The sequence below is a fragment of the Leuciscus leuciscus genome (assembly GCF_965113295.1).
Source record: "Leuciscus leuciscus genome assembly, chromosome: 9".
In the NCBI taxonomy this organism is placed as follows: Eukaryota; Metazoa; Chordata; class Actinopteri; order Cypriniformes; family Leuciscidae; genus Leuciscus; species Leuciscus leuciscus.
This window is the reverse complement of record NC_138733.1, coordinates 16,738,900-16,764,048: the sequence shown is the minus strand read 5'-3', so window position 1 is coordinate 16,764,048 and position 25,149 is coordinate 16,738,900. Positions and strand designations below refer to the sequence as shown.

The following is a 25,149-nucleotide window of genomic DNA, read 5'->3' as shown; positions in this document are numbered from 1 at the left end:
GATCAGATTAATATCATTTGTTTGCAGAATAAAAAAAATGACTAACTAGGTATTTCTTCCAAGATGTCTGCCATATTGACCAGCACAACATAGGGACAAAATACTGCAGATCTTTAATGGCTACTGTGTGTTTTGTGGAAAAATAAAGTGGCAAAATATATGATGGAGAATGGATGAGTTTCATTTTAATCTTTGCGAATTTACAATTAAGCCACCAAAATAATCACAATCCTTTGAATTTATTTCCCTATTTTCTGATTCTGCAGATCACGCACAAATCTTACAGGTGGACAAGCATTGGTATCCATTTGTGTATTCATTCTTCTGTACACTCCAAATAATGAGCTAGAACAGCACGACACCTGGCACACACAAACCTCAATACAAAGAATTGAATGAGTAAACACAGAAGTCAGAAGAATCAATGTATCCCTTGCTCATTTATGGAAATGGACTCACACAAGAAAGAGCACTGTATTCAATACAAGGAAAGGTCACCTGTTACACATGGAGTGAATGAGATGTTAACAACTACGAGGTCAATCGGGGAAACCCGTTTAGGCTAAGGGATTAAAATCGTTTACTATATTTACGTCTGTATGCGCTTAAAATGTCCATACAGCTACATATTTGTGTAGAATATCAGATTATTACTTAGTGTTAGCTAAATGTACCCATGGATGCATACGTTCATGTTCAAATATTGTTTTAACCTTTTTTTATAATATACAATAATGAAATGCATTAAACAGACTGACAGTGTAAGCTCTTCACATACAATACATCAAAATTAAGAGATTCTACATTAGTTTCCTCTCACGACAGAGTGCAAATCAGATGCTTCACGACATTTTTTAAGGTTAATTGCTCTTCTCAACACTCCATTTACATACACAACCCATTGCCCCCTTAAAAAAAAAAATCAGCTCACAAAAAAAAACTAGTGATATAAGTAGCCTTAAATATATGGAATGTGAAATAAAACAAATGTGGTCCGATTATTTTCTTTGACAATACAAATAAAAATGAAGTCCTTCATTGCATTTTAAGGAAAATAATTTAAAACGCGTAACTTTTTTTTTCTTTTTTTTTTACTTTATATAACCTTGTGTGTAGACCACAATAAGCTAGTAAGGAACTTAAGGAGAGATGGATGGACAGCTGTGGGCAGGAGGGCTTTACATGCCATAGCCGAAGCCTGGCTGTGCGGGTTGGCCGTAGCCAGGTGCCGTGGGGTATCCGTAGCCGTAAGTCTGCTGTGGGGGTACTGCGACATTGGGACCTGCAGTGAGCATCAGCTGGGGTGTGCCTGGGAAAAATTATTAAACACCATGAAAAACGGTTGAGCATTATCACAAAAACAATCTACATCAGGTTGATCCTCTTTTTTAAAATGTTTAGTATCAGACTACTGAGCATTTGTAACAGTAGCTGCATTTACATGGACCCAAATAATCCGTTTGTAATCGGATTAGTAGCACAGCTGGAATAAAAAAAAGTCACATGTAAGCACGTAAAACGGAATGAATTGGCCAAATCTGATTTCAATTTCATTCAGATTGTAAGAGGTGGTTTAAACCTTTTCAGTTTGACAGGACATGTAAAAACATGATCGGATTAAAAGCTGAAACTGGAAAGTTCTGCGCATGTGTAATGATGTGTGACGCACAGAATGAGCTGCTGCTGTTCTTTCCACTCATCGTTTGTGATGTGGAGCAGGACAACGTCCTACCAGTGCTTGCTTTGGACTCTAATCCACAGGTGTTTTTACTGCTTGATAGATATAAGCACAATGGCACAAAGTTGTCACCCAATTAGAAACCGGAAAATAAATATTAAGGGTACGTTTACACTACAACGATCTACTAAAAACGGTTTGCGTTGTCTTTGCGTTTTTCGCATACAGGCGACAACTTTGTCAAAACAATCCCCGTTCAACACAGTCCACGGATTTGCAAAAACGATTAAAAACACTGTATTATTCATGCCAGGCCAGTAGTTGGCGATGTCACTTTGTATAGATAAACTACGCACCTATAGGCTGAACATGTAATATGCATGTGCATGACATCACCGTTTTTGTAGTTTACACTGAGCGAATAACTGTATCATTTTAAAAAAACTTGCATTTTGTTTGAAACCAGTTTTCAATCATTTGGGTTTTCAGCCCCCCAAAACGCTGCTGTCATGTAAATGAACAGCCAAAACGCATGTTTTGGTGCCGTGTAAACGTATGCTTTTTAAAACAAAGAAAAAGGATAATGGTTAGTATGTGGCAACCACAGGAAACTCTGTACTGTGCAGTGCGCACATCAAAAGATTAAACTGATTTGAAGCTTGTGAGATAAACAAGACATCACCTTCAATATCAACTTATTTAGCGTTCATGTGAACACTACATTCAGATTCATCAGTCGGATGATTTCAATCTGATTGAAACAAAAGTTGTCCATGTAAATCTAGCTAGTGATACTGTGCATACTTGGTATTTTAAGGTTACTGCAGATATTTTTGAGTGAAATATTACACTAAGTATGTAAATTAAATATAAAATTCAAATAAAAAAATTTAATTAGATGGAGCACAACAAGGGTCTTACCATAGACAATGGGTTGTGCCTCCGTGAGCTGCTCTTCCTCTTTCCTCAAAGACTCAGAAGCATCCAACTTATCAACCTGAATGAAGAAGAGTGAGAAAGAAGGAGAAAAGAGGAAAAGTGAGAAGAGATAAATACCCTGAAGAAAGGGGGTAATGACTGATGGATGGGACCATTCATGGGAGATGCATAAAGCCAAGCTTAATACAAGGTGCACACGCTTTCAAAGCAGGTCTCGGGGCACAAGCTTCTTGCCAAGGCACTCCAAACCCGACGACAAACCACTGAAATAAGCATCCTATTACGTACTACTAGTCTATGCAATTCACATGTAATCATGGACACTATGGCTTTATATGTCCTCTATGATTCAGTCAGTAACAAAAGACATGGTACTAATAGTAGATGGTCCCCCATACAGTCAGTCAGTATCCTATTATTTAACAGTGCATATGTAGAAAACAGAACCCTCTTAAGTTGCGGTCACATTTGCAAAATTTCGGGGAAATTTCACGGGGAAAGAGTCCATTGTCAAGTGTATCAAAGCATAAATTACAGCTCACACATAAACTAAGCAGCTATTGGTCAGTACAGTGAATTCTAACGACCAATTAGACCTAATGCGAAATCTGTGTCGGGAAATCTTTCGTCCTCACTTAGACGCATAGATTCCTATTAATATGACTGGATTTCGTCCGCGAAATTCGCCGAATAACAGTAAATGTGACCGCACCTTTAGTCAAACCGAAGGTCTAACTTGATGTTATGTGCCAAGAAATGCAGAGTGAATATTTATACGGGAGGATGCTGCTCATTGGACAGGTTCTGTGAAAGATGCCCCTGCGAGGAAAAGGAAGTCATTGCAAAAACGATATAAAAGAAAACTTACTAAAGTCCTATAGGTGTCTTACCACCATAAAATAACCAAAAATTATAATCTGATATGGCTGATAAACATGACCAATAAGCAAGTAAAAGCCAAGTTACAAATGCTAGAGTCTTACCAATCCTTGAGTGATTTCAATTATGATTTAAAGCAACAGTTCACCTAAAAAGTGCAATTCTGTCCTTATTTATCACTCTCATTTCGTTTGAAATCTGTCCGTTTTTTTCCCCCATGGAACACATAGGGAATACTTCTGAAGAATGTTCAAGCTGATTTTTCTCATATAATAAAGGTTGTTGAGCTCCAAAAAATAATTTTAAAAGTCTTCTGAAATCAGACAATAACTCTGTATGAGGAACGGACCCAAATTTAACTTCAATTGTACATTTTATTTTATGGAAAAGAGCAGCTGGATTATTCTTCAAAATGTCTCCTTTTGAATTTCACAGCAGAAATAAACATCACAGGTTTGGAATGACTTGAGTGTGAGTAAATAATTACAGAATTTACATTTTTGGGTGAACTATCCCTTTAAAAGTTAAAAAGACATTTGGGTTCAGTTCTCTACATAGAGCTGGTGTCAACATTTAAAAGTTAAAGAATTCTGTTGTTGAGTAGGCTTAAAAGAGATCGGTAGGTCGAAGTTTCGTTGAGAGGGAGAAATCATGCCACAGGTGTAGTTTGTTATTCCTATGTTAAAAAGAGTGCATGAGAGAAAGGCAGAGTAAGAGTGAAGGTGTGACGGGGTGAGAAATGGTTTATTCAGCCATTCACGGCTTCCAGAGGCAGGCAAAGCCAACAGCCACGATCCCTGACCGTACAAGGGTGCTACTAACACGGTAAAACACATGCTTGTAAAGCATCTACAGCAAACAATGGTTTTATTTTAGTGAAGGACCACACTTTCTCATAGCTGTCGCCATGCATATCTCAGTCCGAGACAAATAACATTCAATTCTGTATTAAAATAAGAAGTGTGAAAATGTGGTCACTTCTTTTCGCCTTTTAACCTAATTAATTACCTACAACTGAATTAGCTGATGAACATTAACAATCTATGATTTTAAATTTAATGGGGAAAAAAAAACTATGGTTGACAAAGACAATCTATGAAAGGACCGTTTAGATGCGTTCATCAGCTAATTCCAGCTTTCTACCATCTACAGGTCTGAGGCGAACTACCACAGCGTCTGGCAAACGGATGGCCAGTAATCTAGAAGAAACTCAAGGAAAGTCTAGTTAAAGTGTGTATTTAAAAGCAGCAGAGTGACATGGGAGGGAAGAACTCATGCAGATTCTTCAAAGTTTCAGTCTTCCAAACTACAAGGGTTAAAGATGGAATAAGAGTGAACCTTCACCTTTTCCTTAATTGCATCAACCTGAAAGGAAATTTAAGAGTGGCAGCTTAAGAAAAAAAGCAAACTTAACAGTCCAGCATTGCAAAAAGCAGGTAGAGCACAAATGTTAAAAGAAATTTACAGCGGGAAATCATAGAAGATACAAATCAAATGTCCTCCCTGTTACTCCATTAGCTGTCTAAAAAGAATGAATGATCATTACCTAGTGTAACTATGGATCTAAACTTTAAATGTTATGGTGATGAAATATTCTTTATGAATAAATGTCTGGTCTAAACATGTTCATGAATGATAGAAGAATTAACACTTCATAAAACTTAACATGCAGTAGCATGTAGAAAACATCAAATTATTCAATATGGAAAGAAGGAGCGAGCAGCCTACCTAGACAGCATTTTAAGGCATCATATACACTATCATTTAAAAGTTTGTGGTCAATACAATTAAAAAAAAAATAAAAAAAAATTTGCTAGACAAAACTATAAATACAACTATATCGTTGTTATATATCGTCATATTGCCCTGCCCTAAAACTTGTTAAAGCACTAAGGCATTATAGACATAACATTATGACTTTCTGTAAAGCTGCTTGGAAACAATGTGTATTTTGAACAGCTATACAAATAAATTTGAGGCTTGGTCACACTTCATGCTTGGATATTCTAGTTATTTCAATATATTTTGTAGAAACTTAGAACACAAGGCTCATAATTAATGTTTTTTAATAAACACTGACAAAAACTTTAGTTACGCAGAATATAAGATGGTAAGCATTTAATTGATGAATTGTCAATACAATTTATGACCTAGGGTATGATTTTACCCCAAAATTCAACATATCTCTGACACAAACTGCAGATGTAACTGCAAATTCAACATTTCTTGTTGAATCTATTTGTAGTCAATCGCACAGTTCTTTTCCATTTTAGATGTGTTTTGTGTGTGTTATTCGCGGCATTCACACCGAACACCAATGCTGCAACTCATTCTTTTTGCCACTCAGTGTGTGTAACCGCAGTGACATCACGTGTATACCCTCTAGATCCATTTTTCATCCTGTACATTTGTGATGCCTAAACTCACTTGTGGCATTTTAAACAAATTATTGAAGCTTGAAGTGTTTTATTTTTAATTTACTTACAGAAAATAATACAATATTGTAATATTAGTCATTTATCAATCATAAATTGAAAAATAAAGATGGAAAAGATGAGAAAAAGAGGGAAACGTTCAAGAGAAATGTTTATTTTTAGCCAACAGGTAGGGTGCTATGTATTTTTGTTTATTAGAATACTGTGTTTGTAGCTTAGACGCATTCTAACGTCAAACTTTATTGGAATAATTTGCGAGTCAGATTTATTAGAAGGAAGCCGCTCCATGTAGCAGCTCACTAGGTTTTGGAACAGGGCTTTAGGGTGTGTTCTAGCAAGGGTCTTCAACTGGGGGGCTGCAGTGGTACTATAGGGGGTCCGCCAATTAATGTTTGATCACAAATCATTTGTTACATTAAAACATGGGTAAAAACATCAAATTTAAATAAGCACCCTAAAACAAGAGTACCCTCAGTTGATACTGTAATATCATACTGGCAAAACAGATTAGTCATGTTTGTTGATCTCTTGATCACACTGGCCAATCAGAGACGTTATATTTAGTCAGAATCCACTCACCGCTCAAAATGATGGATTTTTTGTTCAGAAATGAGTTCAGCACGCCCGTGAATCCACTCATTAAAGGGTTAGTTCACACAAAAATGAAATTTCTGTCATTAATTACTCACCCTCGTGTCGTTCCGAACCCGTAAGACCTTCGTTCATCTTCGGCCATTGCAAGGACGTTGCTGCCTATGGCTTGTTCGGAAACCTCTCGGATTTCATCAAAAATATCTTAATTTGTGTTCTGAAGATGAACGAAGGTCTTACGGCTTTGGAACGACATGGAAAGACATTACAGGGTGAGTAATTAATGACAGAAATGTCATTTTTGAGGGAATTAACCCTTTAACAAAGACACAATGTATTGATTTTAATGGAGATCGTGAACTGAAATGAGTGACAGCTTCTTAGTGATTGTAAAGGGAGCAGTCTTTGCGTGCTTTCGAGGCTATATATAATCCATTGAATTAAAGTTTGATTTTTCATGCTGCTAAGAGGACTGGCAGCCCAAAATTTTGGAAGTGAAATCTACATATAAATGTGCGATTTACTCTCAAAATTGCAAATGACATAGTGATGACTAGCACGAGACAAAAACATGGCATGTCCAAACAGATACAAGTAAATGCAGACTAACAGATAAATAAATAAATAGATAAATAAATAAATAGATAAATAAATAAATAAATAATCATATCAATATATTTTTGATATTCCATTCCAATTATTTTGTAAAAGTAATGACTCACTGTGCATTGCTATTGTGGTTATGGTGGCAGCTTTGCTTACAAATTACATTTGCACATTACTAGAGAACCCACACACATTTCACATACTCAGTGATTTAATTCTTAACTGTCCCTTTCTAGTTTTAGTAAATTTTAAGCTAAGTTTCAAGTAAATGTTTAATTGTCCATCTGACAGTAAAACTAAAATATGAATTTTTAATGACCTTGAATTAAAGTTTTTTTGTTTGTTTTTTATCTCTATTATGCTTGTTATGATGCATAAATCTAATTTTTAACAATGAAAAGTAATATACAGACAATGATGCATGTGCAACAACAATAACATGCATAGTTATAATCTACTGTCTTAAGGTCCTTTCACACTGGACGCGATTTTGACGCACGAATAATTCGTGCGATGGGTTTATTTTTTGATCAGCTGTTTGTGTAGTGAGTGCTTCCACACCGAATGTGAATGTGCTGCGGCGAAAAAACTACTTTTATTTTTTTCATTTCAATGTCGATTTTTTTTTTTTTACTTTTGCGGCGACAGAAAAGGCTTCAGCCAATCACATACTACAAGGACAACGATTTGAAAGACAATGTGTGGCGTAGCATTGCCAACCAACTCGGGTTATCACGACTGTCTGTGAGTATGTTGTGTGATAGTTTTAGTCGTTGTATAGTCCTGTGCTGTGTAGGCTAGCAGGCTAAACTACATTTGGGATAGAAAGCTAACACTATTATCGTCAAAGATAGAGACAGAGACCGTGTTTACTTTGAAAATGTAACAAAAATGTAGTGAGACTATTTAGGGCTGCTTTTAGTATACTATACATTCTTTGTGTGATATCTAGTTTCTAGTCGAATGATTTTAACTTGTTACTTCGTGTGTTACATGTAATGTGTATTGACATTACAAAACGCACTGTGTTTAGTTGAAGACGCAAAAAAAACTGTGGAAAAAACTCAGGGACACCTATGTGAGAAAAAGGAGAGAGGAAAAGGAAACTGAAAGTGGACATTAGCATAATGCAGATTGGGTGCACCCAAAACCTTCTTTTCCGTCTTTTAAAGAAAATTAAAAGCTCGTCTTCACTGGATGATGATGATGATGATGATGATGATGAAGTGTCCATGTTTTGTCAGCTGTTGGCGCGAAAGTTTTGGAATGTTGAAGCTCTGAACATCACAGACGACGCAAATTCACGTCACAGCTGATGTGAATGGTTTTGACGCGAACTAATCGCTTTTTCGTTTCGCTTTTTCGTTACGCGTCCGGTGTGAAAGGGCCTTTAACATAAAATAACTATCATAATATGGTTGTTTCTATTAATATCGAAGGCTATATGCCAAATATGTAGCTCTGTTTTACACATTTTGTATTGGGGGCCCCTGCTCCATGTCTCTATCGCCTAAGGGGTCCTTGCCCTGAAAAACGTTGAAGACCACCATCAGACCCAGCGGATCCTCTAGATGGGGGCTCACCTTGGAGAGGTACTCCCTCATGACCTGGATGAAGTAGGGCATGGAGAAGTCCATGAGGTTGTGCCTCCACGCGGTCTCCAGCACCACGTCGGGCCTCAGCAGGTCGTAACAGGTGAACAGGCAGGCGGCAAAACACTCTTTCTTGTCATCCTGCAAGAACCACTGCAGCAGCTCCTCGGCCAGCTCTGTGTCCTTTGACTCTGAAGCGTACTGCATCGCGTCCTGTGGAAAAGCAAAAAAAAAAAAAAAAAAAAAGGATTTAGTTAACTGTCCTGCAAAAAAAATAAAAATAAAAATGGCCCACATGGATTTTCATATTGGGGTCAGGGGGCTAAAAAGGAGTGCTAGGAGGTCTGTAGAAAAGCAGAGTGTAAAACAGTGTAAATGTTTTGTTTTTTTAATAAATAAAAACAGTTAAAATGAAAATGTTATTAAATAAACAAACATAACTGGACAGTACTATAGGTAGAAAAAGAACATAATAATGTTACTTAATTGAAACCAAATATTTTCCAAATATATGTAATATAAATGTTTAAATATATATATATATATATATATATATATATATATATATATATATATATATGGGTGCACCCAAAACCTTCTTTTATATATATATATATATATATATATATATATATATATATATATATCTTAAATTTTAGCTTGGAGGCCCCTCACATATAATCACTTTCAGGGGTTCATGACATCTAAAATACTGAAAATCCCTGGTATAAGAGATGGTTGGCTAAGGGTGAGACCTTGTAGAGTTTGTCTTTCTTGCAGAGCTCCACGCTCTGCTTCCAGCGGTTGTTGCCTTTGAACAGGTAGGCGGCGATTCGCCTGAACTCGATGAGTTCATGTTTCTCCAGGCTCTGAGCCAGAGATATGTTGTCGAAGTTGTCGTAGGCATCGATGGATGTGCGTAGAGCCTGTGGAAAAAAAGAAACAAAAAAGACGACAGATTACAAAGCTGCTAACCAAGAGACTGTTTATAAAATGACTGTCCATTGATATATACCAGATAATCCTCCTCTGTGATGAAGAGATTATTTAGTGCCTCGTTTACAGCCTTGTTGTTGTGGTTCTGTACAGATCTCAGGTAAGCTTTCACCAATGGCAACTGCTTGACCTAAAAGAAACAGATCAAAATGATTGGATCTTTCCTGGCTAAAAACAACCAACTGGTTGTAACAGTAAGCAAAAGTTTGTACGCAGTACCTTGCTGAAGAAATTGACGGCACGAGTGTGGTCAAGACGTGGGGACAGTACGATCAACAGGTCGTTCAGTAACAGCGGTTTAAACTCCAGGTAAAACTGGACGGCTTTGTAATACAGCTCAACGTTAGCCACCTGCAACAAAAATGTACGAAAACAGTTAATTTCCTTAACCTGCTGCTGTGGCCGATTTAAAAAAACGACTTTTTGAAATGAATGCAAGCAAACAAAGTTTGAACAAAAGGCTAACTCTAAGTAAAGTGAGACAATACCTTGGTTATGATGTCCTTGAACTGGCTCTCCTTCCAGGCATCTGCAGGATGGTTCATCATGGTGATGATAGCATTATCATACTCCTCATATTTATCATACAGGAATACTAGTTCCCCCCACAGGTGAGCCTGCTCAGCTGCCCTCAAAACCTGAACAGATACATCAAATGTAATTTGCTCCATCAAATCAATACTGAGATATGCAAAATACATAGAGAGTGCCTAAATAGATGGATATTAAGCGTTTGCTATTTTTAATGATAGTTTGTTCGGCCCCAAAAACATAAACTCAATATACATCGATCAATATATATTATAAGCAGAGTCATTTCAGAGTTTACAGAATGGTTTTAGTTCACCGACCTTGGGAATGTTGACTCTGGACCAGAAGAGCTCCAGGTGCTCCCTCATCTTTTGCGGTTTGAATTTAGAGTAGAGGATGGCCAGTTCTGTGAACATGCCCATGTGAGCGCGCTCCAACCCCAGCGCCGCCTCCAGCATGGTGATCAGCTCCTCGAAATAGCCACGGTCCTGGTGGAGCAACAACAAACATCAATCAGCGCTGCTGGACTCCAAGATGGACAGATACTGTACACTCAGGAGGTTCTTTTAGGGCTGGGCGGTATAAGTTTGTACGATATTCAATATTTTTTATAAACAATATAGGATGAGGCAAATTCCGTTTATATCGATATACAGTTGCTTGATATTATGACTGCATCTGAAAAATAGCGGAGGACACGGAGCGAGCTGCTGTGCGGAAACCGCATAATCCAATTTGTCCTAAACATGATGAGACATGCTTTATATTAAGGGCTTCAAAATAGCTCATAAGATATAGTTATCGCATATAGATTAGCGTGGCTTTCCCCGTCAGAAGCTCTAACAGATACTTGTGCCGTTTCATGCATTTGAGGTGTGGTGTTTTCCTCAGTGCATAACTTAAATTCCACAGGTATATTCTCTATCTGTAAATGTTAGAAAGTCATGCAAATATTTCCATTTTGCTGTCAGGATTGGATGAGCCTTATGCAAGCAAGTCTCCGCTAAACCTCACAGACTTCAGTGAACGGGCGGCGCCGCGCGCACGCGCACCAAACGCACGGAGCGCAACAGAATAGAGCGCAATAATTCTGACTAAAATATACATTTTGCTCAAATATTTGTTGATGGACATTAAAAGTGCCATTTGTAGAATTTTAAACCTGAAAGTAAGTGTATTTTTTATGTTAGCAGTAACTCTCGTGACTATTGTAATGAGGTAATCAAATGAAGGCTAATATAGTAACTATAAGCTCAGATGAGTGAATGTGTGTTCCTCTTACCAGTTAAAATTTTGTCTGTATTTTTGTTAGTTCAGTGGATTTAACATCTGCTTTAAAAATAATGTTGTTTGTTTGTGGATTGTAATGTTGTTAGAATGTTACGTGATTTTTAACCCTTTTTGTACACATGATTACATTGACTATTTGTTTACACAGCCTTCAATATAAAACATTGTTTGTAGAACAACATTGGGCAGAATGTGAAATAACATTTTTTAAGTAAATACAGATTATTATTATTTTTATCCAAATAGAAAAATGTAGAAAATACCGAAATATATACCGTAAATCGCCATTCAGCCAAAAAATACAGAGATATGATTTTTTGGCCATATTGCCCAGCCCAAGGTTCTTCTGAAAGCAAAAACTAAAATGTTCCTCCTGGCAAATTCATTTCCATGGTTTTTCATGTTGTTTGAGTTTACTGGATAAGGGTTTTAAACAAAAAAAACATCATGGCAATTATTATACTAATACATTCTGTTTTGTTTGTAATCCTATAGTATTTATAGTTTTTTTATGTTTGTAAATTAAATTGAAAACTATTATAGTAAATATTATAGTTAAAAAAATATATTCACTAAAGAACATTCCTTAATATTTCCAGGTTTTCCATGACTGTGGGAATCAGGTTAATATTTCATCTCAAACCAAATGAAATAGCCAAATTCTCAGCCTAACCTGGTAGTAGTTGATGAGCTCCTCAAGTTCATCAGCATGAACAACAATATGTAATCCACACATCTGAGCCAGACGAAACTCCTTCCCGTCAACACAGGCAAAGCAAACCTACGAGAAGAGAACATATTTGTCGCTAATGTATCACAAATGTCTAAAACACCGAATAATAAGAAGCAAAGCAAATGGGATTCAAACTTTCAAAGACAAAGCAGGTAACCTGCCACTGAAAATGTGCTTTGTTACAGTAGGAAAGTGCAAGAAATCCTCTCAAAATGTATAACCAGACCTCTTTCCAGGTCCTCGTGCTGTTGGCTTTGCGGGCCCCATCAACAGCAGCCTGATACTCCCCAAGATGCACCAGAGTGGAGGCCAGACGGCCAAAGTTAGATACATTGTTATAAAGTAGTTTAGCTGCGTCGTACATCTTCTCATCATAGCATCGGTCACCAACCTAGACAGAAAAAGAGCAAAAGGCATTATCAATCAGACATTTTTTTTAAAAGTGCAAGAAATTTACTTTTTATTTAAGGGCAATATTTACTTTTTACCTTATTTCGAAGGGCTTATTTTTTTCCTTATATTTTCATACTTTTATTCTTATTAGAATTCATTTTTTTCCTTTATATCTAAATAATTACAATAACAGCTGAATATATCAAAACATCCCAAAAATTGCAAATTACAAAAATGAATTCATTGAGTCATTTTGACCCACTTTGAATTTCAGAGACATGTGTGTCACTTTTGGAGGCATAATCGGCCCCATTAATTTCTAAACCATCAGCTCAACAAGAGTAGGAGACTCTTACTTGTTGAATGTGTGCGTTGTTTGGCCCATTGATAAACTCCTCCAGTTCAGCTAGACGGTTAGTCTTGGCCAAGGCAAAGATCAGCTCGGTCTCTACATAAGATTCACGGGCCTTCTTACGAGCCATCTGTAGAAACTTGACCAGATCCTCCCAGTTTCCTGAGGAGAAAACAACAATTAGTTCAATACTAGACCATTTTCCATATTTATAAACACCTTACCTTGAACGTTATGGATTTAGTCATAAAGCAGGCACTTTTTGTGGTACTTACCGCTTTGGGCTGCAGCTTGTCCCACTTCCATGTAGGCTGAGGGATCGTCAGCTTTGATGTAAGAGTCAATGGCCTCTTTCACCAGCCCCTTTTGCAGCTGTGCTTTAGCCAGCTGACTCCACACGGCCGGCTCATTACAGCGCTCAGCAAACTCATAGGCCCGGTCCAGATTCCCAATGTGCTCGATAAGAACCTACAGTCAAGAAAAACAACAAATGATTTGAAACAAGGAAGCAAAAAGTAAGACTCTATGCAATTATGTTCATGTCCTTCTGTAGGATAGGCCACAGATGACATTTAAGAGATAAGATGTACCTGCACTGCAGATGTGTTCACATCGAACTTCCTGAAGATCGCAAAAGCCTCCTCGAAGAGCTCATTGCTAATGGCGATGTTAGCGATGTCCGGGGCGTCGTAGTTGTCGAGGCGGTTGATGTACTCCATGACACGTGTGCGGTCAGCTTTGATGGCCGTCAGAATCAGGAGGTTCTGCAGGTTCCTGGGACACAAATAATGGAAAAGCAAACGTTTAACAACCTTAAAGGCATTTATGGAATTAATTGTATGTTCTGTCACCTCTCAAATGTTTCTACCAGAATAAATTACCGGTGTTCGCTGAAAACGGAGTTGTCCAGGACGATTTTCTCCAGGAGCTCAATGAGTTCATTGGGTAGGTCAGCAGTCATGAAAGCTTTGACAGTAACAGAGACTTCCTCGGGGTCCTGGGTCTCAGAAAGTGCAGTCTGCACAACCTGTTGTGGGTGAGAAGATAAACTGGGTTTAAGCTTTACTTTTAAAGCACTTTTTGCCATTATAACTCATAAATGTACTTAAAAGTCAACTAGAAATCAAAACTGGGCCCATTTTCTTTCTTATTAACAATGCTATTCCTAGTCTTTCTGCAAACACGCTGAAACAATGATTTTCTGATGAGATCACCAATCCCTCTTATTTTTTAGCCCCTCCCTTTCAACCATTTGGTTACATTATTGGGGTGTAACACATGTTTCAAAATCCAAACAATTCTCAATGGATATTTTGTTACGTTGTCCCATTCTACTAGGAAATGTGACATTAAGGAGATAAAATGGGTTGTGAATAGAGCTTCATGTTGACTTCTCTGTCATTTTCTAATTTGCACCTGATCGATTAGGGGTCTCCTGTAAGGGTTGGTTTCCAGAAGCACACTAGCCCACAGCTCGGGGTCCTTACGACGCACAAGGTATCGGGACAGACTCTTGAAGAGCGAGTTCTCATTGCAAACCTACGAATGTAAAAGAAAGAAATATTTATAGCAATTTTCTTCCGTTTTAGAAACTAAATATGCAAATAACAAGCTCAGAACAAAAATATTCCACTGCAACAAACGCTAAAACAAAAGTGCTTTTGTTCCTTACATGGATGAGCTCTTGGTCACACTGTCCTCTCTCATAAGCCACACAGGCCAGATGGGGGTCCCTCTTCTCGCAGTACTTGCCCACCACACGGCTGTCATAGAAGGGGTTTTCTCTGAGGAAGCGCTCAGGGTTATTGTTGCTGTCGATGTAAATCTTAGCCAGAGCATTATGGGTAGCAGGTTCCTCACAGCCCTCGTGAATGCGGGCCTCCAACCACGGCAGAAGCAGCTTCAGTCTGTTATACAGATCAAAACAACAGCCAAAATCAACGTCAACAATATAAAACACTGATCATATTGGTTTTGGTCACTATATTATTTAAAAAAAATTATTATCTCTTACATTCAAAAGTTGTTTTTTAATGTTTAAAAAAAAAAAAAAGTCTCTTATGATCAGCAAGGCTACATTTGTAGTGATTTTATTTTACTGATAAAACAGTAATATTGTGAAATTGTATTATTTAAACAATGTAAAATAACTTTTCTATTTTAATATATTTATTATTTATTCCTGTGATGGCCAAGCTGAATTTTCAGCACCATTACTCCAGTCTTCAGTATCACATGATCCTTCAGAAATCATTATAATATGCTGATTTGCTGCTCAAGAAACATTTCTTATTATTAACCATGTTTAAAACATTTGGGCTGCTTCTTTTTTTTTTCTTTTTTTTTTGCATTCTTTGATATATAAAAATAATGTATTTAAACATTATATATGTCTTTACTATCACTTGTTTTAATGATTAAGGCTTTCTGAATAAAATGATACTTTTATATAAATAATAATAATTTCTTCTTTTTTTAAGCGAATAATTCCAATAATTTTTTTCTAGAACTTTTTTTATACTTCCATAAATTGCATTGTGTAAAATATTTTACTCATTTGTTATCATTTAAATTGCATTATGAATTTATCTGTATTATATTGGCCACCCTGTTGTCTACATGATGGACATTGAGGAAAAAAAATCCCTAAACAGTGACTTGATGTCTTAAAACAGCCGTATCGAACCTGTTTCTTTTCTCCACCTCGGCCACAAGCTCATCAGTGGAGAACTGCCCTCTGACCACCAGAATAAGGTTCTTAATGACGTCCTCAGAGCAGTCCACGTCCAAAAGCCCTCCAATCACCACGGGTAAACGGCTGGGGTTCACCTGACAAAAACGGTTTATCACTCAATCAGTCAGTCATCATTACCCACTGCTACAGGAACAGAGAGCTGAGATGATCGTTGTCATAATCAGGCCTCAAGTACCTTCTGAACGTAGATCTCGATGTACTTCTGCAGGTTGTTGCGGTACAAGTAGAGCACGAGGTCGTGGACAAAGTCGAAGCGGTCACACACAATGATGAGAGGCAGCTGGTCGGTTAGTTTTGCTTCCTGTTAAAGACAAGGTAAATGATTGTTTTGAATAACATAATGCACTATTAAGATGCTTGTTAAAAGCCTTAAAAGAAATTCAAGAGCCCTTCAGGTGTCGTACCTTGAGGAAGTTCTTCACACGCTCAGGATCGTAACAGTTGCTCTCTCTACAGATTCTCTCCACTTCTTTGATTTGACCAGTTTTACAGGCAGCCTGGATGTATTTGAAGTGAACCTCTGGATCCTGACTGAAGTTCACAATGGAGCCCAGGAAGTAGAACAGACCTGCAGAGTTAATGATAGAACATACTGAGCTTGACATCGGATTCATTTCCATGATTCAGTTCAAACTGTCCATTTCAAAGAATCAATTTAAAACAATTGTTCAATGATTTGTTGGTGTCATCACTAAAACTCACTCCGCCAGTGTTTAATGTTGTAAAAATAGGGATGTACCGATATTAAAATTCAGAACGATACCGACAAGCCATCATGTTACGGCTAATAACCAATAAATGTCTGATATCAAAAATATTTTTTATAAATAATAAAACAAGGAGAAATTAAAACACACAATAAAATACAGAATATAAAACAACACCGATAAATTAAAGAATCTTGAATACCCTAATAACCAATTTTGTACATAAATACCATGTCTCCATAGTAAAAACAATTATAATAATATTTGTTTACTTGGCAAAAATAGCTGTTTGGTTAAAATTATGTCTCACCTGGTTAAAAAATTAATAAAAGTATCCACCTATATAACAAAATATACACATATGTATATTATCCTGTCCTAATTTCAGAACATATCAATTGTGATGCATTGAAACCGATTTTAGCATTGTTACCCTCAAAGCTCTTGAAGGACTCAAAAAGCTCTGTGAGGGACTGGGTGGAGAGCTGCTCGTGATACTTGGAGGCCACCTGGACGCAGATCTGGAGGTTCTGCCTGATGTTGGCAGATAGCATGGCTCTCAGACACTCCAGAGAGTCCTCCACAGACAGAGAGCCAAAGAAGTTCACCAGCCACTGCAACCAGAGCAGAACATATTACCCACCATTAAACACCATGATCAGACGTGAACCAGATATGTTACAGACAACCATCATTATCAGAGAGAAAACTGAAATGTATCCAAATGAATGATACAGTAGCATCAGGTCCAAAACCTCAAGCAGACTGTAGGCCTAACCTCTGGGTTGAGCAGGTGGGTGTGAACCACGGCCCGTTTGATGTCATACAGGTCAGTGTAGTGCTCCAGAGCTCTCTGCAGAAGACCTGCCTTCTCGCACAGCTGAGCCACATGGGCCCGGTCATAGTGAGTGAACATCTGGTTCCCTAAGATAGCATCTGCCACCTGAATAAGAAAATATAATGACAAAAAACATGTTGTGATACAAAGCTTTGCAAAAATATTTAAGCGAGGTGTGCGTTGCTGCTGTTTGTAGTGAGCACCTGTGGGGCATGCATCAAGTTCATCTCCAACAGACGAGTCTGCAAAGGACTCTCGGTGGGGCGGTTGTTCTTCAGGGCATCCAACAGGAAAGAAGTGCACTGCTGGATCAGGTTATACTCCATAAACACATCCACAATCTGTAGGATTAAAAAAAATCTTTTAGTAAATAAAAGAAATTGTTGCACTGTTGCACTACCAATTTGCCTAATTTATAAGCGCTGCCATTTCTGTTCTACCACAAAGATCCAGTTAGGCTTTTCAAACATTTACCATGGTGTTAATGTAGTACCACTAACTATAACCATTGTTTTGTGCCAGGAATGTGGGATATTCACATTCAATTTTATTATATTAATGTAGAATGTATTAAATGCTTTAAAGTAGTAATGGAATATAAAAACTGTACTTTTTATAAAGCTATATACATTTTTGCACATTTTTATTAAAGCCATGCGTGGCTTTACCTGTGATTATCATGATCTACAAATGTATGATACTATGGAAGACCAATTTTAAGTTACAGGTGTTTTTTAATGAAAAAAAATCCACATTGAACTCAAGCTACTGCTACTATCAACTCAAGCTACTGTCAACTAGGGCTGGGGTAAACGATTATTAATTAAACGATTAGTCGGGCGATTATTTTATCGATTAGTCGACTAATCTAACGACTAATTGGAATTATTTATCCTGTCTGTTATTCGCATATCTCTGTCGAGCCGTTACTCCGATGGATTTCAAACTCGACAGCTGTCTGGGCACGAGTAAGTGCAGTGCCAAGTTTGACGTTGTTTGGATGAGAAATGCAAAAGATATGTTAAATATATTGGTAAAAGAAGCACTTAGAAGGTTGTGGTTTAAAAATAAACATTCTGACATAAACACACTGTCAGCTACAATGTTTACTTCTGAATAATATAGTATAAATGTGATAAATCCTTTTTTTTTTCATGCAATTAATCCATTGAATCAATATAAAAGTTAATTTTCACATTGAAACTGTTGAAAATACACAACAAAGAAAGTTGATCCACATATGACAGCCTCTGAACTCGGTCAATACTAATCTGGACTAAACATAGGCTACATTCAATCAGCCATCGCTAGAAATACCTTCTGAACGACGGCGACCTTCTTTTTTGACGGCGATCAGCTGTAAAATGGCTTAGGTCCTGCTCGGTTTTCGTTGACTTTGAGTACAAGAATTGAAAGTTTTTTAAAAGATCCCCTGGGGTTAACGTGTCAGCATTCGACAGAAGTTTGACGCTGTCGTGTGAGAACAAGCATCAGTCGGCATTTCTCTTCCTCCCGCGTGCCTCATCTTCTTAATCTCCTCACGTAAATGATTAGATTTCGATGGCTTACGTTTCTTCCCTACGGCAGAATCCACCACAGGTTCATCAATGTATTATTTTTTTTGTTTGTTTGTTGATCAAAAAGTGCAAAGTAGATAAGGAAAACTAGGATGCCGGGTGTCAGAGCGCCACCGTTACTGTTTACAATGCGTGGAATGGTGTGCTGTGATTGGTTGAGCGGATTTGTGGCATTCTGCAGAGAAAGGAGACGTGTGTGTGTGGCGAGCTGTACCTCCGGGAATGGTGCAAAAAAATAAATAGATAATAAATAAAGAAGCGTCGACGCAAAAAATATGACGTCGACGTAATTTTGGCGTCGACGCGTCGACGTCATCGACGCACCGCTACAGCTCTACTGTCAACTCAAGCTACTTTCATTTCTGAGATGCTAAACATGCAACATTATTAATATTACATGTGAGGTGCTACCAAATTAGGTGCTGGTGCCACCATCTGTAGATACTTGATGGCACTGGTGCCACTGCTCTTAAATGTTAGTCTGGAGCCTTGAAGAATCATTTTATTTCCTTCACGTTACGTAATTATATCCAGTCATAATCAAAAACTGAATAAAACTAAATAAATACAAGATATACATCAGAGGAAATGTAATAATATGCTCTTAGACCTGAGTGATGTCAGCCAGAGGTTCCTCATCTTGAACGAGCATTTGGGAGAACTGCAGGCCTTGTTCTGGACTGATCCGCATGACGTTCCTCAACAGGAAGATCCAGTCTGGAGTGTAGCCAACCTGCACACAGATGGCCACGCATTAGAGGACGGAGCTCAAAACTGAAATCTCTCACACAAATAAAGCTGTTTATGGACCAGTGTAAAATATAGCGCCAGGAAACACATTTAAACTCACCTTTTTTGCATACAGTACAATTTTCTGGAACTGCCCGGTCTCTGCAAAACACTGGATCACTTTGTTGGGAACGTTGGCTCTGAGATAAACGCTAAGAGCGAGAGTTGGATCCACAGACTTCACCAAATCACCCAATTCTTCAGAACACTCCAGCTGCAAAAAGCGAAAACAGCAGGTTTTTATCCCAAAATCATAAAGAGAAACAAAAATTAAATTAGTTATAAAGATATCAGGGGGTTTGACAAATTAATTTCCTTGACCTTTCCGGTTGTTTGTGATAAAAGGATATCGATTTTTAAAAATCATTTGGATTTAGACTGATTGAACCTGAATAGAATGAATCAGGAACTCAATTCTCATGAACGTGACTACGGCCGTTGCCAGAAGTCAGTGATTATAGTTTATAAAGTTTTAAATATGGGTATTACAAAAACCCATCACTGCACTTCAGAAGGCCGTTATTAACCCCCTGGAGCCGTATGGATTACTTTTATGATGGAAGGATGCGCTTTTTGGAGCTTCAAAAACTCGAGCACAATTCACTCCCATTATAAAGCTTGGAAGAGCCAGGATATTTTCTAATATAACTCTGATTGTGTTCGTCTGAACTTTATGAGATAATTTTCAATTTTGGGTGAACTATTCTTTTAAGAGATACATCTGTCTGTCATTTATTTATATCTGCTTTTGATGTATTGATACTTTGGTAACACCGCTTGTTTAACTATCATGCCAATAAAGTATTTAACAATACTTTGGATCATCTATTATTGCTACATATTTATTTTCAGTGGAGGATGTACCTTGTCTTCCTTCAACCATTTCTCCAGGAGCTGTTTGCGGCCTTGCTGCAGGACGGGCCTGCAAAGCTCCAATGACTCAAACTTGTTCAGCTGGCCTTGGTCCAGCAGAATCCCAAAGTACTGCAGCAGGGGAGAAGTCTGACCAGGTTGGGCAGGAACACTCTGGAACCGACGGATGGTGTCTGGGGTGCGCAGGATCCCCTGCAAGAACCCAACAGCCAATCAGAAACCTCAATATTTGCCTGACAAAGACTAATGAAGCATCTGGTATTGTGATGCAGTCTGCTGTACCTTTGGCGCATTGGCAGCCACTTTGGCAGCTTCAGAGTAGCTGCCGCTAGCAAACAGGTTGTTGAATTTTCGGGCGAAGAGCTCCTCGGCACCTGCCAGATTGTTGCGGACGGCCATCCTGAGGGCTAGATCAGGGTTCTGCAGCACGTTAGTGATGTAAGGGATGATGTTTTCCTCCTCCACGCACACAGACAGTACCTGATAAACAGCAGACGACAAACATAATGTGTCAGACACTGACAGTGTCAGTCACGCAACAAATTAAACAGAATTTTTGTATTTACGCAACCATAAGTTTAGGGTCGTTTTTTTATGTTTTTGAAAGAAATCTCTTATGCTCGCCAAGGCTGCATCTATTGGATCAAAAGTACTAAACTTTTTTTTTAAACAGTAATAATGAAATATAATTACAATTTAAAAATTATTTATTCTCAATTTTAATATATTTTAAAATGTATTTATTTCAGGGAGAAAACCCGAAAGATTGGTGATGGGGGAAGAAGAAGCATTTTTAGAATAAGAAATTGATCGTTTAACTTTTTTTGTAATAAAACACAATAATTTAAAAGGCTTAATCAATGACATTCTTATTTATGCATTAACTGAACACCCATAATATACGTCCACAAGCAATTGCTGAGCTACCTTTCTGTATATTACGTGTCTTTCCTGTATCAGTAATGTTTGTTGTTAAGTTTGTTTGGCTTCTTGAGATACACAAATCTCTGTGCCAAGACCAGCCCATAACCTCTGTTGCATTACCACATTAGTTCTAAGGCTGGCTAATCTCTATTTATAAGCACCTAATTATGCACTGATTGGCTCCAAATAATGCTGATCTCTGGACCCATAAGCATCTAAAGCGACCCTCAGGGTAAGATGAATGGGCCAGTATCCCATTATGCACTTATTTAAGTCTGCAGCAGAGCCTGTGACAGAGCTGAAGCGGTCATCAGTCAGCGACCGAAGCCGAGCGAACACGTCGCAGACTCGGTAAGCGGATTACAGCGTCTATATCTACCTCCTACTGAGTGTCACATGCTGTTCTCTCACTGTACGTGTCAAGGCATCAACAAACACTGTTATTTACAGGAACTCCTTCATAGGATCCTAATGCATTATAGACTGCATCCACACAAAGGCTTAGGATGGAATAGGGTGATATAGGTAATACAGATAAAAAAAACAAAAACAAATAGACACAAATATTTTTGCTATTTTTAGACAATATTTGCATCTTCCAGGCTTGGATAACACAAAATTCATAACCATGTCATTTTATCTATCTATATACTGTATATATACAGTATATTCAATATATCAACCAATCCTAGTTTGTGCTGACAGTCTTGTGGTTTGACCAGGGAGGTTTCTCTAATGAGGAGGGGAAAACAAACGGAAGAATAACAATGAGTAGAGATCACATTTCTACGCTCTCTCTGCATATTTAATGTGACTTGGGTCTGAGTTCCAAAATAATTCATCAACTGATGGCATCCTGTTACAGTAGATTACAGAACACAAGCTAGTCTGTTTGCACATGTCGAAGGCAGCTCAAAAACCAGGGCCAACTATCTGGAAACAAACCCCTGGTGTGTGTCTGGAACAAGCTCGGCTGGTCCATTCAAACGTGCTGACTAAACAACCCTTAATGTTAAAGCTAAAAACAAAGCCAACGCACCACTTTTGTCTTACTGTCCACAACAGCAGATAAAATAGTCGGTACCTGTCCCTTCCGGTTCACGCCAATTATTCCAGATGTGGCTTCATGAGGGGCGGTGACAAAAATGGTCTCTCCACTGATCCTGTTCATGTAGATGCAGGTACCCGTCTCAAGGTCGTACAAGTGGATGTAGCCATATTTGGTGATGAGAAAGACTACATCATGCTTGGAGCTTATCTAGAATAAGACAAGACAGGAAAGACACGAGTGAGTCTCCAATACTAAAAATGAGTTACTGTAACACACACACACATATATACATATATATAACTGGGTTGTATTCTGTTGGTCATAGAAATTGTGTGGTTTAACCTAACTGCCCCAATAGACTAATGTGAATAATAGACTTATTAAATATTTTAAAATATGTATACCTGCATGGCAACTGGAAAATCATTCTGAGCCTCTGGAGGGAAAAATACATCGACTGCTTTCTTTGGAAAAGGTTGATTACCAGTCGGAGGTGTTCCAACCTCAATAATGTGCAACTACACGGGGGGGGGGAAAACACAAGAGTGGCATTTAAAACATAATTAGCGTTACTTCAACATTGACGTTCATTATGACGAATAACCAGACCTTTCCTCCAGCTTGTCCCCGAACAGCAAAGCAGAAAAGTGTGGATTCCTCAGCATTTCCCTCCATTTTAAACTGAGCAAATCCAGCAGCATGGCCTTCGATTGGCTGCGACACCTTTCTGTCCACTGAGTAAAGTTGCATTGCGCCCACAACACGGTTTTGCTGACAGGAAAGGGTTTTTTAAAAAAGGCATTTCAGCAGGAAAACGATAACCACATTGACATTGCAGGTTACTGCGCATGGACAAGACCATTTAAATCCACAAAATATTCGTTATTTTACCTGTGCTGAAATTCCAATCAAAAGTAGCCATTTTTGTTTGGCGTCAGTGCGGTAGTTAATAATTTGACAGCCTGCTAAACTGGAATGTCGGTCAAAGACTTTGATGGGCTGTGAGTCTCCTTCCATACTCCAGTGATAGACCGCATTGTCAGTCACAAGTGCTACGGTATTGAGAGAGATCCACTTCCAAAATGTAACATCCTCGGTCATGGTGTGGGCCTTCATCTTGCTCTTCATTTCAATATTGAAAATCTGAAGGGTTTTTGCAGCTGAAATTCAGAAACAGAGGTCATTTTAATAAAACAGCAATATTTTTTTTGAGATCATAAATGGTGTGATTTAAATTAGTCAACATACAGACATCCAGCTTAATGCTAATAACATGATGTGTATGTTAAATTGTAATTGTGAAGTAAAGACAAATATGGAAAACATGACAAAGCGGTTACAATGCAAAAGGAACAACTATAAGACAAACACTGCAAACATTTACAAACATCAAGCCGAGTTTTTTTGATCTGCCCTTAGTTTGACAATTTTACTAATGTTCTAAACCTAGTACGCTTATCAATTATTAATTAGTAAACAACTGTCTCTACTCTAAAAATGCAATGCAGATTGTTTGAAGGGGAAAAACTCAAAACCATAATGTGTTTCCCATCTGCAATAACATGAATCATAACCTTACCTCAAGTATGTGGGAATAAAATTTGATAAACATGTAAAAACATGTTTAAAAGCTTTTTCTCTTCTAAAATGTGTACAATAATTGGCTGAATTCTGTAGATCTGAATTATACTTTTTAATCGAGATACAGTGGCCCCAAAATGTATTAGGACACATAAAAGCCACACTTAATGTATCAATCTCACTGCAAAAAATATTAACATATCAAAGTGGCATATTTATTTTAAAGAAAAAATAGAATCAACACAAATAATTTGATGTAATTAAAATTAAGACAAAAAGTATGTGGACACTTTCTGGTTGTCAAATGTAAAATGTTTACACCTGGTCACTTCCGATCATGAAAAGACCAGGTGTAAACGCACTCCGAAATGGATTAAAATCGGATCACTCAAACCACTTCAGGTGGTCTGACATGCATTCCAGACGAAACTGGACAAGTGTAAATGTATCGGGTTGTTGAAACCATACATGTACATTTTACTCCTCCCAAAATGTTAAAAGATAAACATGTCATATAGCCTATAACACGCTCTCACATGTTATAGCCAGATATGACATCGCTACTGCAACACGCAACGCTGCAGATGAGTATCTGAGTATCTCTTCAGCCAGTCGACGCGCAAACTGCCGCAAATGAAACTGAAAGTAAGTCCCAGATGTTCAACACACAATCATCTTCATTAAAAGTAGTGAGACTTAATGATCTTACCAGTGCTGATGCCGCTCTCTCCTATTGCGGTCTTTGATCTTGAAATTAGCTGATGATAAATAAAATGCAGCGCATATCTGTTGTTTTCGTTGACGTGAACTGAACTCCGTTAAATTTGCATGTAACGCGGGAACTAAAGATGGATTTATATTCGTTTTGCGAAGACACATTTATGTGGCCAAGTGTAAATAGGACCGTTTTAACAAATCAGATAGCTATCCGATCAGTAGAAACGCATGAAGCTAGCAGGTTTAAACAGGCCCTTAGACATTTTAAGTGTCCAAATATTTTTTGGGGTCACTGTATATTTTATCTAATTTTTTGTGAACC

The 25,149-nt window shown here is 37.8% G+C and overlaps 1 protein-coding gene across 1 annotated transcript in view; it reads right to left on the bottom strand.

The window, feature by feature from the left end:
- Positions 1-421: 421 nt before the first annotated feature.
- The window catches only part of cltcb (clathrin, heavy chain b (Hc)), a 28,633-nt gene continuing 3,905 nt past the window's right edge, over positions 422-25,149 (bottom strand). The window contains exons 3-32 of the mRNA XM_082180993.1: positions 23,421-23,689; positions 23,139-23,300; positions 22,934-23,047; positions 22,563-22,736; positions 20,837-21,034; positions 20,546-20,746; positions 19,743-19,895; positions 19,503-19,625; positions 17,519-17,656; positions 17,256-17,420; positions 16,911-17,091; positions 16,175-16,338; positions 15,946-16,071; positions 15,702-15,844; positions 14,688-14,922; positions 14,432-14,554; positions 13,897-14,042; positions 13,606-13,789; positions 13,291-13,483; positions 13,020-13,177; positions 12,497-12,661; positions 12,211-12,318; positions 10,568-10,735; positions 10,205-10,354; positions 9,936-10,067; positions 9,736-9,846; positions 9,476-9,646; positions 8,712-8,933; positions 2,600-2,675; positions 422-1,309 (exon numbers count right to left, since the gene is read on the bottom strand). Of these exons, the coding sequence (XP_082037119.1) occupies positions 1,179-1,309; positions 2,600-2,675; positions 8,712-8,933; positions 9,476-9,646; positions 9,736-9,846; positions 9,936-10,067; positions 10,205-10,354; positions 10,568-10,735; positions 12,211-12,318; positions 12,497-12,661; positions 13,020-13,177; positions 13,291-13,483; positions 13,606-13,789; positions 13,897-14,042; positions 14,432-14,554; positions 14,688-14,922; positions 15,702-15,844; positions 15,946-16,071; positions 16,175-16,338; positions 16,911-17,091; positions 17,256-17,420; positions 17,519-17,656; positions 19,503-19,625; positions 19,743-19,895; positions 20,546-20,746; positions 20,837-21,034; positions 22,563-22,736; positions 22,934-23,047; positions 23,139-23,300; positions 23,421-23,689 (4,784 nt within the window). The 3' untranslated portion in view covers positions 422-1,178. The remainder of the gene's footprint in view (positions 1,310-2,599; positions 2,676-8,711; positions 8,934-9,475; positions 9,647-9,735; positions 9,847-9,935; positions 10,068-10,204; positions 10,355-10,567; positions 10,736-12,210; positions 12,319-12,496; positions 12,662-13,019; positions 13,178-13,290; positions 13,484-13,605; positions 13,790-13,896; positions 14,043-14,431; positions 14,555-14,687; positions 14,923-15,701; positions 15,845-15,945; positions 16,072-16,174; positions 16,339-16,910; positions 17,092-17,255; positions 17,421-17,518; positions 17,657-19,502; positions 19,626-19,742; positions 19,896-20,545; positions 20,747-20,836; positions 21,035-22,562; positions 22,737-22,933; positions 23,048-23,138; positions 23,301-23,420; positions 23,690-25,149) is intronic.